The sequence below is a fragment of the Coregonus lavaretus genome (assembly GCF_964263955.1).
Source record: "Coregonus lavaretus genome assembly, chromosome: 24".
In the NCBI taxonomy this organism is placed as follows: Eukaryota; Metazoa; Chordata; class Actinopteri; order Salmoniformes; family Salmonidae; genus Coregonus; species Coregonus lavaretus.
In genome coordinates this window covers 5,323,525-5,343,219 of record NC_140011.1, presented here as the reverse complement: position 1 = coordinate 5,343,219, position 19,695 = coordinate 5,323,525, and the positions used below count along the sequence as shown (strand labels likewise).

Below are 19,695 nucleotides of genomic sequence, written 5' to 3'. Positions count from 1 at the left end.
GTGAAGCATGGTGATGGCAGCATCATGCTGTGGGGATGTTTTTCAGCGGCAGGGACTGGGAGACTAGTCAGGGTCGAGGGAAAGATGAACGAAGCAAAGTACAGAGAGATCTTTGATGAAAACCTGCTCCAGAGTGCTCAGAACCTCAGACTGGGGCGAAGGTCACCTTCCAACAGGACAACGACCCTAAGCACACAGCCAAGACAACGCAGGAGTGGCTTCAGAACAAGTCTCTGATTGTCCTTTAGTGGCCCAGCCTGAGCCCGGACTTGAACCTGATCTAACATCTCTTGAGAGACCTGAAAATAGCTGTTCAGCGACGCTCCCCATCCAACCTGACAGAGCTTGAGAGGATCTGCAGAGAAGAATGGGATAAACTCCCCAAATACAGGTGTGTCAAGCTTGTAGCGTCATACCCAAGAAGACTCAAGGCTGTAATCGCTGCCAAAGGTGCTTCAACAAAGTACTTAGTAAAGGGTCTGAATACTTATGTACATGTGATATTTCAGTTTTTTGCAAAAATGTCTAAACCAGTTTTTGATTTGTCATTATGGGGTATTGTGTGTAGATTGATGAGGGGAATCCAATCAATTGAATTTACCACAGGTTGTAGAAACATCTCAAGGATGATCAATGGAAACAGGATGCACCTGATCACACTTTTGAGTCTCATAGCAAAGGGTCTGAATACTTATGTAAATAAGGTATTTCAGTATTTTATTTTTAATTAATGTGCAAAAATGTCTAAACCTGTTTTCGCTTTGTCATTATGGGGTATTGTGTGTAGATTGATGAGGGGGAAAACAACAATTTAATCTATTTTAGAATAAGGCTGTAATGTAACAAAAAAGTAAAGGGGTCTGAATACTTTCTGAATGCACTGTATGTCTGTACCTCTACCTTAATAATTGATTCTAGATTCTGGGCTAGGGTATCATGCCAGTCTTCGATTGCCTCCCTGCTTTAGGGCAGATTGTTTTGGTTTGTTTCTGATTGGTTTAAAGTCTTATGGGTTGGTGTGTGACTGGTTTTTGATTGGATAACTAAGGCGGGAACAGTATGCACGGATTTTCCTCTATTTCCTCTTTTGCCAAGTCTGCTCTTAAAAATATAGCTGTTCACTATGCACTGGGGAGAAGTTAAACTTTAAGCTCCTTTCACAACTTAAAGCTAGAAACTTGTACGGTATACATGTATTCTTTATATTAAATAATTAGTACACAGTGTATGATTTAAACTATACACAAATACAAGAGCATAAACCTTTCTCCTATTTTTCAACTTTTATCCTCTCTCTGTTCTCCCTCCTTGTCCCTGTCAGATCGAATCCCTCCCGCCGGATCTGTTCCAGTGCAAGAAGCTGCGCACCCTTAACCTGGGCAACAACTGCCTGCAGACTCTGCCCTCGCGCTTCGGCGAGCTGACTGGCCTAACCCAGCTGGAACTACGGGGGAACCGTCTGGAGTGCCTGCCCGTGGAGCTGGGCGAGTGCAGGCTGCTGAAGAGGAGCGGCCTGGTGGTGGAGGAGGACCTCTTTAACACCCTGCCCCTCGAGGTCAAAGAGCAGTTGTGGAGGGCCGACAAAGAGCCAGTCTGAGGAGAGACCCCAGAGAGCCTAAGGAGAGGAGGAAAGCTGGAGAGAGGAAGGGGTATTTGGCAGTGGAGGATGATGTCACTTTAAATCGGAAGCCATCCTCCTATTTCTCCCTCCACCAGCCTTCACTGGTATCGGGAAGGAGAAAGGGGTGAGAGGTGTCCATATTTCTGGACGTACGTTTGGAGAAGGATGGTTGGTTGGTGTCTTGGCTTTACTGGCTGAATTTGTTTTTTTAGGGTCACAAGATGCTCTTTAACAGACTACCAAACCTCTCTGAGATTGAGGCACTTTTTTAGTACTGAGTCGTCTCAGTATAGACAGAGACCACAAAGGAACAAGGAGTTACAAAGCCATGCAGTACCCCCATGGTGTCCCCATGTGGGGAAGATAAAAACACACACACACTCCTTGAACTCAGAAAAATAGTTCAATACAGCCAAAGCAGGGCCCTGTTCATTAGCCACCAAATGGAAGAAAATGGTCTGGAACAGGGAGGGACAATCAATAAGAAACACTAATTTTTGTTTTCTGTTGCTAAACGTTTGTTAGTGTGTGCCCTAATGAAAATTACCCAGATCTTTGCACTCCAAAACTGTTACCATGGATACGGCATTGGCTTATACAGTACACATTTGTGCAATATATTCTGCCGGAATATCGAAGAAGAGACACTTTTATCGAAGGGACTTGGAGTAAACAACATAATTTAGAGGGAAATTGCCACCACAGGTGATTCCTTCAAGACCAGCCAGGCAACTCATGTTACTAATATGGCCTTACCTTTTGGGTGCTGTACTGTACGTCCCAAATTGTGTGTGTGATTTAAAACCATAATATTAATGATTTTGCTAAATATGCAGACAAATGTATAGCTGTTGTAAAATTGTTTCGAGCATAGGCATTGAGATGGTATTATTATTCTCACCAACTGTCCCAAGTTATTTTAAAAGGAGAGGGAAGCCTCACTTTGAAGGAAAGGGAGAGGAATTCATCTTTGTTCACACAATCATTTTCATTTAAAAATTTTACTACATGTAATTTCCCTTTTGCGCAATGTTATTTACCAATGAAAACCCTCCAGCTGGGTGTTTTGAATCTAGCTCTGTTCTGAAAAGGTCTCCGTTTTGGATTTGTTAGTAAAGGCTAGCGCCCAGCTGTAAATGGATGGAGCAACGCTCACAGAGTAGGAGTGCATCAGAAAGGAGCAAACGATCCCAGAGCAAAGGCTCGCTGGTCGAGACCAATGATGTATATAAACCCTTGATTGCTGATGCTAAAAAATTATTGGACAAAGTATACTTTAAGGAAAATGTTTTTATAATTGTTTTCATTTTGTATTTGTATGTTTAGCGCAAATAATATAATTTAAAATTATGCATTATGGTGTACCAAGATGGAGGCATGGTGGCTTCAACTTTAGTGCCCCCAATTAGTAATCTAGTGTGTATATAAATCATTGGTTGAGATCAATGATGTATATAAACCCTGGATTGCTCATGCTATGTATTGGCCATTGAGAGGCTTGGAAGACACTGGTCGGCCATATTGTCACTCCCCAGTAGGAGCAGTCCTCCATAGGAATGCATGGAATTCTATAGTATTTCAATTAAATGTTTCAACTACAAAATTGCATGTATTTAATTATTTTGTTGTAGTAGGGACCGTAAAAATAATTTAAAAAATGGTACTTAACATTATTCATCTCAAAAAAAATTATACTTTAAGGAAAATGTTTCTTTTTTCATTTTCTATTTGTATGTTTAGCTCACATAAAAGTATGCATTAAGGTGTATGTAATATAATACATGTGGCAAAAACAAATGCAGACATTAATAAATGCATTTCTTTAGCTTCCACAATATTTTGGATAACAGTGGGGGAGTGCCAAGATGGAGGTACAGTGGCTTCAACACAGAGCCCCCTATCAGTCATCTAGTGTATATATAAATCGTTGGTCGAGACATAGGTGGTTGACTACAGACATACTGTAATGTCCAAGTATTCCTCTCTGACTTGTTCCAGGCTTTTTGAAACAACTGCAAACAGGTACAACTTTCTAAAACTGACCCCTGGTCATTCCTTAACAGGACTGTTATGATTGATGAGGTTGAGCTGTCTTAACCAAAACTGATCTGAGAGTGCCATGGGATTTAATCTCAGGGCTTTACTGGAGAGCTCATTGATTCACAGATTTAGTGCGGCGCAGGCTTGAAAGGGTGAATATGATAACAGTTAGTGCTGACTGACTCAGAGTAGGAAATAGAGATTCTGTTGCCATATATATTGATGTATATAATTAGTCATACTTTAACAGCCTTATAGCATCACATAAACCCCCCCCCCCTCTTCATGTAAGCCTCTTTCTGTTCAGTTGAGGTGATGGTTACATGCTATTGTTATGTATCACGTCTAACTCTGCTTATGTATTGTTTTTACACTGTTAAAACATTATTTTTAATTAACTATTTGTATCTAACTCATCTCTCTAACTTTTTATGTCCTTTCCATGCCCCTCCCCCTAACAAACTAAAATGAATATCTGTTTTGTACTTGTCCTGACCTGTACTTGGCCTGACCTTTGACACAGTGGGAACACTTTCACCTTTGAGTAACAAGACTACAGACTTTCCCCCCTAAACGCACATTGAACATCTATCCCCCCACCCCCACTCCACTCCAGCATGTCACCATAGAGGAAACAGGCGAGTTAAAGGACCGATAGTGAGGTCAGCCAAGTGTTTACAGAGCAGTGGAACCTGGAAGTGCGTGTATGTGTAACCTGCAGAAAATACTCTGTCTGATCACATGATGACTCAGGCCACTGTAGGAACGGTATCTGGCTTTACATGTTGCCCTTAACGACAGATCTAGGGTCAGATTGCAGTACCCTCAATTATGCGCTTAGTCATTAGGGAGATGAAATAGTATCTGATCCTGTATCAGTCGTTGGGGAAGACCTCTGCTGTTCCTACCCCCTCTGTACCTAACCCCAATTTTAGGTAGGTTGTCATGCCATGGTCACAACGGTTTATGCATATCCTGTCACTTTTTTGTAATGTCCCATCAGCAATGTGCCGGTTTTGCATGTTATTTTACATACATGTATACGTCCCAAAATTCCTTTATGTAAACATTATGTTTCTGCAGATTGACTGACTGCTTGCTTTCACAAGCAAAATTCAAATTCTCATAGAAATGGTCAGAAATGGTCTTCAGTGCTCCATGGGATGCATGCCTTGCTTTGACAATCCTTTTGTGCATCCAGTGAGGATGGAACGCCCCACTGTGTGAGCACCGAGTAGGCCTAACAGAGTGGAAAGTGTTGACTGTCAATTTCTTAATTTTGTAATGTAAGAAAACGGTTATACGGTTGTGTGTATTACCATAAAAAATATAATAATTTCCCTAATCTTCATGGCCAGACATTTAACGGCATTCTCAATCCATAATTTGGGTAGCATACCGAATGGTGGTATTTTACAAGGCAGCCAAAACATATTCTAAGCAGCATTGATGCTTCTCATGAGTATGTATTTTACGTGTTTAGGGGCATAGTTTTTTGTGCACATTTTGTTTTTTGCCCTAGCACTACACAGCTGATTTCAAATAATCAAAGCTTGATGATTAGTTGATTATTTGAATCAGCGGTGTAGTGCTAGGGCAAAAACCAAAACGTGCACCCCTTGGGGTCCCCAGGACCGAGTTTGGGAAACCCTGCACTACATGCTAAGGTTCATGATAGAGTTAAAAGGTTCTCGCTGTAAAAAACCTATAGAAAAACTCATAGACTGTACTTGGCTTAGCTACAAAAAGTGCAGGTGCAAAAGGTTGACATGGTAGTATGGCATTAGTTAAGTTATATCTCAGCAGCATTACAAATGGACATGGACAAGGCATGCTCTCTCAGTATTGGGAATTCAGATCGTTTGTCAAACCATTTTTTTGTTTCTTATAAGTCATACTTATTTGGGTGGTCGACAGGACAATGATACATATTTCAGTCAGCCAACTGAATGAGTTCAGTTGATACAAGCCTGTATCTTTCTTAGATGTTTTTACTCTTGTTTTGTGTTCAATCTAGAACAGAGCTGGCTGGCATTGTAAGGGCCTGAGTGTGTGCTCTATGCTGGCCTTTGTTCCAGCCAGGTTTTGGTTCCTTTCCATCTTCTTTGATCATTGGATGGTCATATTCATCTCAACCCACACATTGTATGCCAGGCTCACATACTGTATGCCACCCACAGTGGGTGGCACTATAATGTTGTTCTTGTTTCATTTAAGTGCAGAATATAACGTGGACCTGTGCCAAAAGTGAATAGACAAATAACAACCATCTGTATCTCTTCTTCATCACCATTATTGTTGCCCACTGTTGCCAAAATGAGTGAACACTGGCTTTCTAAGTGGAGAAACGATGAATGTCCCCGACCCTTGTATCAGTGGAAGATTTGAGCCATCACGACAGGTGTTTTACCACTCCTTTTTTACTATTATATAAATGATAAAGTAAAACATGTTAACACCAATCTATCTTTTCATGTATTTATTTCCTGTAATGACTAAGACTTCCCTACTGATGAAAAACAATTCTCAATGGAGAATTAAAATGTATGGCAAACAAAAACCATTGATTTCAAAGTTTAACAAACTATACAACTATGCACAATGACTACTTTGAAAAATGTACACAGTATATAATAATAAAAAAAACATTTGGAAAAACTGTGCAGTTCTTTAACAGTAAAATCTCTGAGTTTTCTGTTACCAAACTTTGTATCTGCAAAATTCTTCCTATAAATGTGTTTTTGTAAAATGTTCTGTGGAAATTGTTAAACATAGTCATTGTGCATAGTTATATGGTTTGTTAAACTTTGAAATCAATGTTTTTTGTTTGGTATACATTTAAAGTGAGAAATCTGAGTCTCAGTGTAATTCCATTACCATGGAATTGCCCAGATATACATTTTGTCTCCCTTGTCCTTATAATAGCAAACTCCATTGCCAACATTTACATGACTGAGTGACCCCCGGCCTGCTGTCACCTATGTACGTTATCAGCTGGATCTGGTTACATGTCCCAAAAAGAAATTATGGGCAGAAAGACAAATTCAACTCCATCTTTCATCGAATCAGATGGCTTATTCATCACAAAACCATTTGATGTTGCCAATTATTTAAATAATTACTTCATTGACAAAGTGGGCAAACTTAGGCAGGAAATGCCGACAATGAACAGTGAGCCATTGTACTCATGCATAAAAAAGAAAAAGAAAAAAGAAAAGCATTGCAAGTTAGAATTTTGTAGCACATTAGGTAGTGTTGGAGAGGTCGAAAAATTGTTATCGATCAATAATGACAAACCTCCTGGCATTGACAACTTAGATGGAAAGCTACTGTGAATGGTAGCTGACTCTATAGCCACTCCTATCTGTCTTATCTTTAATCTGAGCCGAGATTAAAGTCTTTGTCCTCAGGCCTGGAGGGAAGCCAAAGTCATTCCGCTACCCAAGAGTGGTAAAGCGACCTTTACTGGTTCTAACAGCAGACCTATCAGCTTGCTGCCAGCTCTTAGCAAACTGTTGGAAAAAATGGTGTTTGAACAAATACAATGCTATTTCTCTGTAAACAAATGAACAGACATTCAGCATGCTTATAGAGGGCACACAACATGTACTGCACTGACACAAATGACTGATGATTGGTTGAAAGAAATTGATAAGAAGAAGATTGTGGGAGCTGTACTGTTAGTTGTCAGTGCAGCCTTGATATTATCGACCATAACCTGTTAAGAGAACTTATGTGTTATGGCTTTTCAACCTCTGCCATTTCATGGATTCAGAGCTATCTATCTAATAGAACTCAGAGGGTTTTCTTGAATGGAAGCTTCTCTAATGTCAAACATGTAAAGTGTGGTGTACCGCATGGCAGCTCTCTAGACCCTCTACTCTTTTCTATTGTTACCTATGACCTGCAACTGGCATTAAACAAAGCATGTGTGTCCATGTACACACACATCAGCAACCACAGCTAATGAAGTCACTGAAACCCTTAACAAAGAGTTGCAGTCTGTTTTGGAATGGGTGGCCAGTAATAAACTGGTCCTGAAGATCTCTAAAAGTAAGCATTGTATTTGGTACAAATCATTCCATAAGTTCTAGACCTCAGCTGAATCTGGTAATGAATGGTGTGGCTGTTGAACAAGCTGAGGAGACTAAATTACTTGGTATTACCTTCGATTGTAAACGGTCATGGTCAAAACATATAGATTCAATGGTTGTAAAGATGGGGAGAGGTCTGTCTGTAATAAATATATGCTCTGCTTTTTTTACACCACACTCCACAAAGCAAGTCCTGCAGGCTCTAGTTTTATCTTACCTTGATTATTGTCCAGTCATGTGGTCAAGTGCTGCAAAGAAAGGCATAGTTAAGCTGTCACAGAACAGTGTGGCACACCTTTCTCTTCACTGTAATCAGAGGGCTAATATGAATACTATGCATCTCAGTCTCTCTTGGCTAAGCGTTGAGGAAAGACTGACCGCGTCACTTCTTGTTTTTATAAGAAACGTGTTGGAAATTCCAAACTGTTTGCTGTCAACTTCCCCAGGTCCAGAACAAATTCAATGAAACGTACAGTATTATACAGAGCCATGAGTGCATGGAACTCCCTTCCAACTTATACAGTGCCTTCGGAAAGTATTCAGACCTCTTGACTTTTAACACATTTTGTTACGTTACAGCCTCATTCCAAAATTGATTCAATATTTTTTCCCTCAGCAATCTACACACAATACACCATAATGACAAAGCGAAAATAGGTTTTTAGAAATGTTTGCTAATTTATTAAAAATAGAAATACCTTATTTACATAAGTATTCAGCCCATTTGCTATGAGACTGGAAATTGAGCTCAGGTGCATCCTGTTTCCATTGATCATCCTTGAGATGTTTCTACAACTTGATTGGAGTCCACCTGTGGTAAATTCAATTGATTGGACATGATTTGGAAAGGTACACACCTGTCTATATAAGGTCCCACAGTTGATAGTGCATGTCAGAGCAAAAACCAAGCCATAAGGTCAAAGGAATTCTCCGTAGAGCTTTGAGACATGATTGTGTCGAGGCACAGATCTGGGGAAGGGTACCAAAACATTTCTTTGCACTCTGATCCCATTCCAAAAATACAATATACAGTTGTAAACTAAATTGAACTCAGTCAATCAGGTTTGGTGCATGAATGTTTGCGTAGTGGTGCAAAAGAAGGTCCACCATTGCTTGGTATTTCTGACAGTCCAAAGTACCTTTATCCATGTATGATGTAATTTTCATTGCATTAGTTTGTTTTTCAGCACTTGTACTGTTGTCGAGAGCTTGTTCCCGTCCAACTCCATCAAAACTCTTTGCAGCACCTCAAATGTGTACTTCAGGGCTTTTGGGTAGCTCAAGTTCAGACAGTATATCAGGCCAAGCAACGATGCACAAGCATATGCAACATATCCCAACTCTTGCAGCACTTCAACACCCTCAACTATGATGCCAACGTCCTCTGGGGGATCAATAGCTCTGCTCCTTCCTTTTTGATGACGTATATTCCAATGACAGTGTCCTCCATTTTTTTCTTTGCACCAAGGTCAATGTCCTTGCAAAAAGGAAAAAACATTAGCAAAAGTAGCAAATCAAAAGCGGAGTAGTGCATCACTAGTAAAAAAAAAAAGTACCAGGTACTCCTTTACAAGACTTGGAGGTTCTTCGTTGAGGTACACAATCAGTGCCTTTAGAATGCATTCCGGTCTTGTTTTTCGATGCTGGCGTTGTGTAAAAGACCACAGGGACAAATAGTTACGAGTCTGTACACAATTATCACAACTTTAAACAACCAGGTTGAGTACATACCTTGTCCATTGTTGCCATTATGCGGCCGATTTCACACCCAAAATGGCCATGCCTCAATTTGTAGTGCTTTAGTAACTGATACCTTGTAGAGACAGATTCAGCTCTCTCTTTGTAGTCCCACATTCATATCACTGAAAAAGAAAAAAGAAAGAAATCCATAACATTTGAAAAAATTAAAATGTTCTTTCCTCAACCTTTACTAAAGGCTTTAGTGCCAAACAATAGCTAGCACAGTATGTTTGAACATTTAATATTATGCAACTTCTGATATCTCTCAACCCTTTAACAACTAAAATTAGCCTAAAATTGACATGAGTCAGTCCAAAAAGATGCCAAGAAAGAATCAACAAAACTACATTAACGTTAGTGTAGCTACCTAGCTAAGAGAGGACGTTAGCCGGAAGATAAACTAGCATGTTATGCTATGTAGCAATTGGAATGGCAGCTAGTCTAATTGAACACAAAGCACCGACAAATATTATTTACACACAAGGTATCCTAAATGTATAACTATATATTGTGGAATCACTATTGTTGATTTACTTACCGAAATGCAGGTGGATGTCGTCGGATAGTATGACCAGAGATATTCACCACAATTAGGTGTATTTCAGTTCTGTAAAATAGTGAACAGTTATAATCCTAGTGTTATCAAAAAGGTGGTATATAATGTGGTCGTCACTATAAGCGGACGACTACACAAAATTTAGGAGGATGGCAAAGGAATATCAAATTCAATTAGTAAAGAGCCAAAAGCAATGATTGTGATCCACTTATTTTACACTGTGCCGCGCTCCAGACTGAGCATGTGCAGGATAGGTACGGAAAGTATGTTGGACACTCTTTATTTGTCTTTCGCGATTTAAATAATGTAGATTCTAGTAATGTCATGGAAGTAATCCTGACATGCGACTATATTATCTAAGTATAATGCAACTGGTTTAATTAAAATGTCAAAAGTGTGTTTATTTTGTAATTGCAACATATCAATACTATTTAATACAAACAACTTTCTGGTTTAATTTGTTTGAGTGTGAGTTTCAAGTCTTGCTTCTTTGATTAGATTTTGTGCTTATCTTGCAGTACTTTTGATAACATTTTGATAAGACTCTATAAGATAGATCCTGTAAGTCAGCAGCACTGGGTCATAATCTATTCATGCTCCTGTTTCGTCTCCAATAACGCTCCATGCCTATGAGCCTTATACAGAACTGCCACTCATTCACCCAATATTCAGGTAAGAATTCCTTTAGCAGCTAGTTCGTAATGGACACAACATATAGTCCGACTGATACAGTTTAACACTGAATAATACACACTGCTCTGTTTATGTCCCCCATCTCATATCAACCCCATGAACTGTTTCACATAATTTATGATAAAAAGGGCAGTCCTTTATTTATAAGCGCCGAATACAACAGGTGTAGACTTTACCGTGTAATGCTTACTTATGAGCAGTTTCCCAACAATGCAGAATTAAAAAGTAAGAAAAGATTAGCAAAAAAAAAGGAAATAGTAACAGAATAAAATAACGAGGCTATATTCAAGGAGTACCGGTACCGAGTCAATGTGCAGGGGTACGAGGTAATTGAGATAATATGTAGCTGTAGGTAGGGGTAAAAGTTACTAGGCAATCAGGATAGATAGTAAACAGAGTAGCAGCAGTGTATGTGAAGAGTGTGTGAGTGTGTGTGTGTGTGAGTGGCATCAATATGCATGTGTGTGTGTGTGTGTTTTGTTTGTGTGGGTGAGCGTATGTAGTGTATGAGTGTGTTTGTGTGTTTTGGAGTGTCAGTGTAGTATGTGTGAGTGTGTGGGTAGAGTTCAGTGAGTGTGCATGGAGCCTGTGCAACAAAATAGATCAATGCAAATGGTCAGAGTAGCCATTTGATTAACTGTTCATTAGTCTTATGGCTTATGGGTAGAAGCAGTTCAGTAGCCTTTTGGAGCATTTATTGGTGCCAAGACCCGGGACTGGTGATAAAAGCATATCTCAGATGCTCCTCTTTTTGAGATTTCAAAACAAGTTCAAGTAAATTGAGAACGACTGACTTCGTCAGTCTCAACCATGTTTTGAATTACAGGGTGGACAGTATGTAATTCAAACCATGGTCTCAGTTGTATCAACTTGACTCCCCCTTCCCCCTATTAGGTGGTATCACCTGACGTATGGAGCGTCTGAGATACCCTAAATGTACCTATCTCCTGCAAGACTTTGTTGGGAGAGAGCCAACCTACGATGATAAACTGTTCATTACTGCACTTGTCAAAAAAGCTATGTGGCTCACTTGACTGACGGTCAACTGGCCTGTAATGGTGTATTACCCATACAAGATTTACATAAAATTAACCAAAGTGCTGCATTATGTCTCACTATTGACATTGGGGACAGTGACCTCAGAAGGGTTGGTTAATACTGTAAGTACAAAACAGACCTGTTTGTAGTGTCTGAACTGTTATCTTTCCCACTGTGTGAGAGGGAGCAGGGAGGCTGCAGGGGGAAGTGTGGGTCAAAGAGTACTGAGTGGTAAAGACTGAAGCACAGCCAGTTAACACTTAATTGACTGTTCTCAGTCTTTATTACCCTGTAAAGCTGAGTTACAATCAATCAACGTGCACAGTTGACACAGGTTCATGACTGTTCTGAAAGTAAACATTGATTCCAGGTTAGTAAGTAACCAATGTCTATCTATTTTGTCTCTGCTCAGGTGGGGTGTTTCTGATTGATGGAGAGGTTGTCCTTAAAAGTGAGCAGAATAAAGTCTCGCCACATCTACACTTTCCACAGTCCCAGAAAACAAATTGGAGCCCTGAGAACTGGTGAGTGCATGACAGAATGTTTCCGTCCTATGAAGTCAAAAACACATCATCCAGGAAAACGTGTAATAGAATAAAGTACACTGTACAAAACATTACGAACACCTTCCTAATATTGAGTTGCAACCTCCTTTACCCTCAGAACAGTCTCAAATCGTCCGGACTCTACAAAGTGTCGAAAGCCTGACAGGGATGCTGGCCGATGTTGACTCCAATGCTTCCCACAGTTGTGTCAAATTGGCTGGATGTCCTTTGGGTGGTGGACCATTCTTGACACACACGGGAAACTGTTGAGTGTGAAAAACTCAGCAGCGTTGCAGTTCTTGACACACTCAAACCGGTGCACCTGGCACCTACTACCATACCCTGTTTAAAGGCACTTCAATCTTTTGTCTTGCCCATTGTCGTGGAAATTCTACACAGGAACACTCGAAGTCAATCTTAAATGAATCATTGTTTATTAACAGTTAACTGGAGAGGTTCCAACTAACTTTATGCACCATAGTCCATGTCTGTCAGGAGCTCTTCCGGGGCAGTCTCGTTAGTTCTGTTATATACTGCAGACATGTTATATTTCCATGATTTAGCTTATTCATAATTCATAATTAATTAACGTTTGCTATCAAAAAGTTATATACTGTACTTCTATTAAAGTAAGGGAAATTAACACATAAAACAAGACACTTCATAATTTCAAACCCTTCATTCTGGGTTATACAATCTAATTAGTATGGTAATACTATCATCATAATAAAGGTTATACTTCTATTAACGGGAGTGAATTTATCAAAAATAAATACACACACACACACACACACACACAACATGTTAAATAACACAATTAGGCAAACTAAGAAAAAAAACACGCTGCAGTCCATTTGCAATTTGGGATCCCCAACTTCCAAACAGGGATTCCAACCAAGTTGCAGGTGTCCACTCTGTCGGTGGGGAATTATTCTTAGCAACAGTGGCAATGTATTCGGTGAGATCAGTCATATTAGAAGAGTGAGTGGTCAACTGTGCCCATAATTGATTTAGACTTGTCCAAAATTGTTTATTTGTGGAGGTCTACACATTGCGAAATGTATAGTAATTTAGACTAAGAATGCATTGAGATACTGATCTGTAATTATGACCGTGATGAGAAAAGTTAATACAAGATTTATAAGATGGATATACTGTATGTCAATGTAAATGTACATTCTGACAGTATCTGTGTGCGTTAAGTTTTTAAAAAAAGTGATAGAACCAACGTTAGGCACTAAGGACTGTCATTCTAAATTTGACACATTTCTTTGTAACTGACTATTTGACTTGAGCACGTTTTTTTTTGTATGTTTATGTTTAGTATGGAGCAATTAATGTGTTATGGGTTAGATGGAATGATTTATGTGTAGATGTATTTGTGGAGAAGATGGTAATCGTAAAAGGAGTCCTGAGAAAAAGGGGCCAACGCCGGTCCGGAGTAGAGGCCCAGAAGTAGATGGTCATCGTGGAAGGAGAGCCATGCTGGGCCCTGGTTGGGTCCTTTGTGTACTGATGAAGCATGTACTCCTGTTTGATCTACCTATGTTTTTAACTATTTGTGTTAATGTTGCTTTACTATGATTTTTCTTGAGTTGAGACTGAGTCTCAAAAGCGGGGAGGTGTAAGGGAAAAAATCCTGTATAACCTCGTTAAGCTTGAATAGCAGAGACAATGTAATGAAGAATTACTTTAATAGTTCTTAATGCTTATGTTGTGCACATGCGCTCTATTAGCCTTAAACCTGTATATTTCCACGGTCTGTTTGAATTAAATTGACTTACTGAAATTCAGTCGCGGTGTCCTTCAATTGTTCGCGGATGATGTGTCCCCTCCTGGGCAGCTCACAGTAAGGGTCTGGTCTGGGCGGGTCCTCGTCCTCTTTTGGTCAGATGGGAATTTCCCTCATGCTTCATAAAATGTGCCACCGGTTTTCCTCACAGACCCCCACTGGAAGGCTCAGCAGGCAGAATCAATCATCCTGTTTGTTGACGCCAAATTGTTGTGGAAATGCTACACAGGGACACTCGAAGACAATCTTAAATAATTGTTTATTAACAGTCAACTGGAGAGGTTCCAGCAAACTTGATGCACCATAGTACACGTCTGTCAGGAGCTCTTCCGGGGCAGTCCCGTTAGTTCTCTTATATATATTGCAGACAAGTTATATTTGCATGATTTAGCTTATTCATCATTCATCATTAACGTTTGCTTCATTCATGTGACCGACCAATACTGGTTCTTGCATGTGACAGACCAATACCTCACGAGGCTTCTTCTCTCTAAGCTGAGACCTTGAAACAGAGATATCCTTTCGTTCTCAAAACAAGGTTCTGGGTGTACTGCCAAATTGCAGATACTGATAGAGAGGATTTGTTAAATCAGTCACTTGCATGAACACAGAAATTGGTTATTAGAAAAGCACAAACGTAAAATGTTCCATCACACCATTCACCCTCTGAACGGCACACATACACAATCCATGTCTCAAGGCTTACAAATCCTTCTTTAACCTGTCTCCTCCCCTTCATCTACACTGATTGAAGTGGATTTAAGAAGTGACATCAATAGGGGATCATAGCTTTCACCTGGTCAGTCTGTCATGAAAAGAGCATGTGTTCCTAATGTTTTAGTTGGTGACAGCGATCCAAATTGATCTTTGTCGGGTCTTGCACACAATATATGAGGCATGGGCACCATGCTGTTCACTTTCGATATATTTAGATACAGTGCATTCGGAAAGTATTCAGACCCCTTCCCTTTTTCCACTTTGTTAAGTCATAGCCTTATTCTAAAATGAATAAATAATCCTCATCAATCCACACACAATACCCCATAATGAAAAAGCGAAAACAGGTTTTTAGACATTTTTGCACATTTACCAAAACTTAAAAACAGATACCTTATTTACATAAGTATTCAGACCCTTTGCTATGAGACTCGAAATTGAGCTCCGGTGCATCCTGTTTCCATTGTGGTAAATTCAATATATTAGACATGATTTGGAAAGGTCCCACAGTTGACAGTGCATGTCAGAGCTAAAACCAAGCCATGAGGTCGAAGGAATTGTCCGTTGAGCTCTGAGACAGGATTGTGTCGAGGCAGAGATCTGGGGAAGGGTACCAAAACATTTCTGCAGCATTGAAGGTCCCCAAGAACACAGTGGCCTCCATCATTCTTAAACGGAAGAAGTTTGGAACCACCAAGACTCTTCCTAGAGCTTGCAGCCTGGCCAAACTGAGCAATTGGGGGAGAAGGGCCTTGGTCAGGGAGGTGACCAAGAACCCGATGGTCACTCTGACAGAGCTCCAGAGTTCATCTGTGGAGATGGGGGAACCTTCCAGAAGGACAACCATCTCTGCAGAACTCCACCAATCAGGCCTTTATGGTAGAGTGGCCAGACGGAATCCACTCCTCAGTAAAAGGCACATGACAGCCTGCTTCGAGTTTGCCAAAAGGCACCGAAAGGACTCTCAGACCATGAGAAACAAGATTCTCTAGTCTGATTATACCAAAATTGAACTCTTTGGCCTGAATGCTTCTGGAGGAAACCTGGCACCATCGCTACGGTGAAGCATGGTGGTGGCAGCGTCATGCTGTGAGGATGTTTTTCAGCGGCAGGGACTGGGAGACTAGTCAGGGTCGAGGTAAAGATGAACGGAGTAAAGTACAGAGTGATCCTTGATGAAAACCTGCTCCAGAGCGTTCATGACCTCAGACTGGGGCGAAGGTTCACCTTCCAACAGGACAACGCAGGAGTGGCTTCGGGACAAGTCTCTGAATGTCCTTCAGGTGCAGCCAGAGCCCGGACTTGAACCCGATCGAACATCTCTGGAGAGACCTGAAAATAGCTGTGCAGCGATGCTTCCCATCCAACCTGACAGAGCTTGAGAGGATCTGCAGAGAAGAATGGGAGAAATTCCCCAAATACAGGTGTGCCAAGCTTGTTGTGTTATACCCAAGAAGACTCGAGGCTGTAATCGCTGCCAAAGGTACTTCAACAAAGTACTGAGTAAAGGGTCTGAGTACTTATGTAAATGTGATATATTTTAATTTTTTATAAATTCGCAAAAAAATCTAAAAACCTGTTTTTGCTTTGTCATTATGGGGTATTGTGTAGATTGAGAGGAAAAACAATTTAAATCAATTTTAGAATAAGGCTGTAACATAACAAAATGTGGAAAGTCATGGGGTCTGAATACTTTCTGAATGCACTGTAAATACAACAATAAGCAAATAGGTGGGATATAAGCAGTCATTCCTCTATTTCTTTCTCTTCTTTTGAGGTTATAGCCATCCAGGAACTCTATATCAGGCCCGGAAAATTGTTAGACTCCAGCCACCGAAGCCATAGACTGTTCTCTCTCTTCTTCCGCAGGGCAAGTGGTACCGAAGTATCATGTCTGACACCAACAGGCTCCTGAACAGCTTCTATCCCCAAGCCATAAGACAAAATGGCTACTTGGACTAACTGCATTGACCCTTTTATTTTTGCACTGTCTCTATGCACACTCACACTATGCACAAGCTACACACTCACACATAACACGTAGTATCCCTGCACATTGTAAATATGGTATTGGCACTGAACCTCGAACTGGCCCTGTATAAAGTTTACTTTACATTCTTGTGTTCTTCTTATTTCTATTTCTCATGTTTTTGTTCTACTTGACTTAATTTTATAGTACTACTGCATTGTTGGGAAAGAGCTTATTTATCTCAGCATCTTTCACTCCTGAAAAAAACAAAACATTCTGGGCTAATTCCTTTATCTGATAAAGTGACCAACACAGCACAGGGTTCAGTGGTAGAGGGTCAGAAATGGCCTGTTGGTGTGTGGTCATAGGTAAGTCTGTGTTTTTTTAATCAAACCTAAATATGGTTATATTTAGCCCAGGGACATGGACACCTCTGGTATTTCCCAGATGTGTGTGTGTGTGTGTGTGTGCGCGTGCACGCTTCAGGACATTGGTCAGAAGACGTTTGCAATTAGATTTCTATAATAAGATGAGTGAGCATTTAGTAGTGGCACACTGAAGTGAGCAAAGAATGTGTGTGTGTGTGTGTAGAATGGCATTCGCTCAAATGTGTAGATATTTATGTTCTAGAGATGATTCATTTGATTTATCATCTCTTTCAGTGTGTGTAAGAAAGTCATGAATTCTGTTCATCCTCATACAGTTGAAGTCAGATGTTTACATACACCTTAGCCAAATACATTTAAACGCAGTTAGGATCACCACTTTATTTTAAGAATGTGAAATTTCAGAATAATAGTAGAGAATTATTTATTTCAGCTTTTATTTCTTTCATCACATTCCCAGTGGGTCAGAAGTTTACATACACTCAATTAGTATTTGGTAGCATTGCCTTTAAATTGTTTAACTTGGGTCAAACGTTTTGGTTAGCCTTCCAGAAGCTTCCCACATTAAGTTGGTTGAATTTTGGCCCATTACTCCTGACAGAGCTGGTGTAACTGAGTCAGGTTTGTAGGCCTCCTTGCTCGCACACGCTTTTTCAGTTCTGCCCACACATTTTCTATAGGATTGAGGTCAGGGCTTTGTGATGGCCACTCCAATACCTTGACTTTGTTGTCCTTAAGCCATTTTGCCACAACTTTGGAAGTATGCTTGGTCCATTTGGAAGACCCATTTGCGAACAAGCTTTAACTTCCTGACTGATGTCTTGAGATGTTGCTTCAATATATCCATATAATTTTCATTCCTCATGATGCCATCTATTTTGTGAAGTGCACCAGTCCCTCCTGCAGCAAAGCACCCCCACAGCATGATGCTGGCACCCCCGTGCTTCACGGTTGGGATGGTGTTCTTCGGCTTGCAAGCCACCAACTTTTTCCTCCAAACATAACGATGGTCATTATAGCCATACAGTTCTATTTGAGTTTCATCAGACCAGAGGACATTTCTCCAAAAAGTATGATCTTTGTCCCCATGTGCAGTTGCAAACCATAGTCTGGCTTTTTTATGGCAGTTTGGAGCAGTGGCTTCTTCCTTGCTGAGCGGCCTTTCAGGTTATGTCGATATAGGACTCGTTTTACTGTGGATATAGATACTTTTGTACCTGTTTCCTCCAGCATCTTCACAAGGTCCTTTGCTGTTGTTCTGGGATTGATTTGCACTTTTCGCACCAAAGTACGTTCATCTCTAGGAGACAGAATGTGTCTCCTTCCTGAGCGGTATGACGGCTGCGTGGTCCCATGGTGTTTATACTTGCGTTCTATTGTTTGTACAGATGAACGTGGTACCTTCAGGCGTTTGGAAATTGCTCCCAAGTATGAACCGGACTTGTGGAGGTCTTACATTTTTTTTCCCTGAGGTCTTAGCTGATGTCTTTTGGTTTTCCCATGATGTCAAGCAAAGAGGCACTGAGTTTGAAGGTAGGCCTTGACATACATCCACAGGTACACCTCCAATTGACTCAAATGATGTCAATTATCCCATCAGAAGCTTCTAAAGCCATGACATAATTTTCTGGAATTTTCTAAGCTGTTTAAAGGCACAGTCAACTTAGTGTATGTAAACTTCTGACCCTCTGGAATTGTGATACAGTGAATTATAAGTGAAATAATCTGTCTGTAAACAATTGTTGGAAAAATGACTTGTGTCATGCACAAAGTAAATTGTCCTAACCGACTTGCCAAAACGATAGTTTGTTAACAAGAAATGTGTGGAGTGGTTGAAAAACGAGTTTTAATGACTCCAACCTAAGTGTATGTAAACTTCCGACTTCATCTGTATACTGTAGAAACCCTGCAATTAATTTCTCAATCTCATTCAGCTTTCATTTGGAATCCAACATTTCCTTGTCAGAAACAGTATGCCCCTCATCAAATCGACCACCTGAACTTGTCCAATAAGGAATGCTTGATTTTGTTTTTCCATTGCAAAACGTTTTGCTACAGTGTGCACTAATGAATACTACCCAGTTCTGCCCTGTGCAGTTTTCCCGGGATGAAAGACAAACATCTAGCATAAAAGGCCTTTAATGATGCATCAATCTACCATGCAATACCAGTGTGTCTCATCGAAGCCAAGAACAGGACAGGGACAAAAAGAAGAGGCAGAAACAGAGGTCAAAACAAGCTCATAAATTATTGTAATTACAGATTATTAGAAAATGCAACAAACAAAATACCACTTTATTACAAATCAATCAAATACTGTGTTACCAGTTTCATACTGAAAAAACAAATAAAACAGCATGTTGTTTGAGAAGGTCTTTCCAGAATGCACCGAAAACTGGAGGATGGAGAATTGTAGCCTGGCTAAACCAGACTGAACGTGTGCTTACCATTGTTTGAGTGCTGAGTTCAGTCTGGTTTAACCAGGCTATTGGATCTCAGAGGCT

General features: G+C 40.3%; 1 protein-coding gene and 1 long non-coding RNA gene across 3 annotated transcripts in view; one reads left to right on the top strand and one right to left on the bottom strand.

Moving 5' to 3' along the window:
* The window catches only part of LOC311099951 (volume-regulated anion channel subunit LRRC8A-like), a 34,728-nt gene extending 28,605 nt beyond the window's left edge, over positions 1–6,123 (top strand). Inside the window, exon 3 of the mRNA XM_084140672.1 lies at positions 1,322–6,123. Within this exon, the coding sequence (XP_083996798.1) occupies positions 1,322–1,597 (276 nt within the window). The 3' untranslated portion in view covers positions 1,598–6,123. The remainder of the gene's footprint in view (positions 1–1,321) is intronic.
* A 2,315-nt stretch (positions 6,124–8,438) lies between these two features.
* Positions 8,439–10,271, bottom strand: LOC311099733. 2 transcript variants are annotated; one of them, XR_014609759.1, is made up of 4 exons: positions 10,034–10,271; positions 9,487–9,617; positions 9,312–9,398; positions 8,439–9,232 (listed from the first exon to the last, which is right to left on the bottom strand). It is a non-coding gene; the product is annotated as an uncharacterized lncRNA (long non-coding RNA). The 2 variants fall into 2 exon arrangements; XR_014609758.1 differs by having other exon boundaries at positions 8,439–9,398.
* Between the last annotated feature and the right edge of the window lie 9,424 nt (positions 10,272–19,695).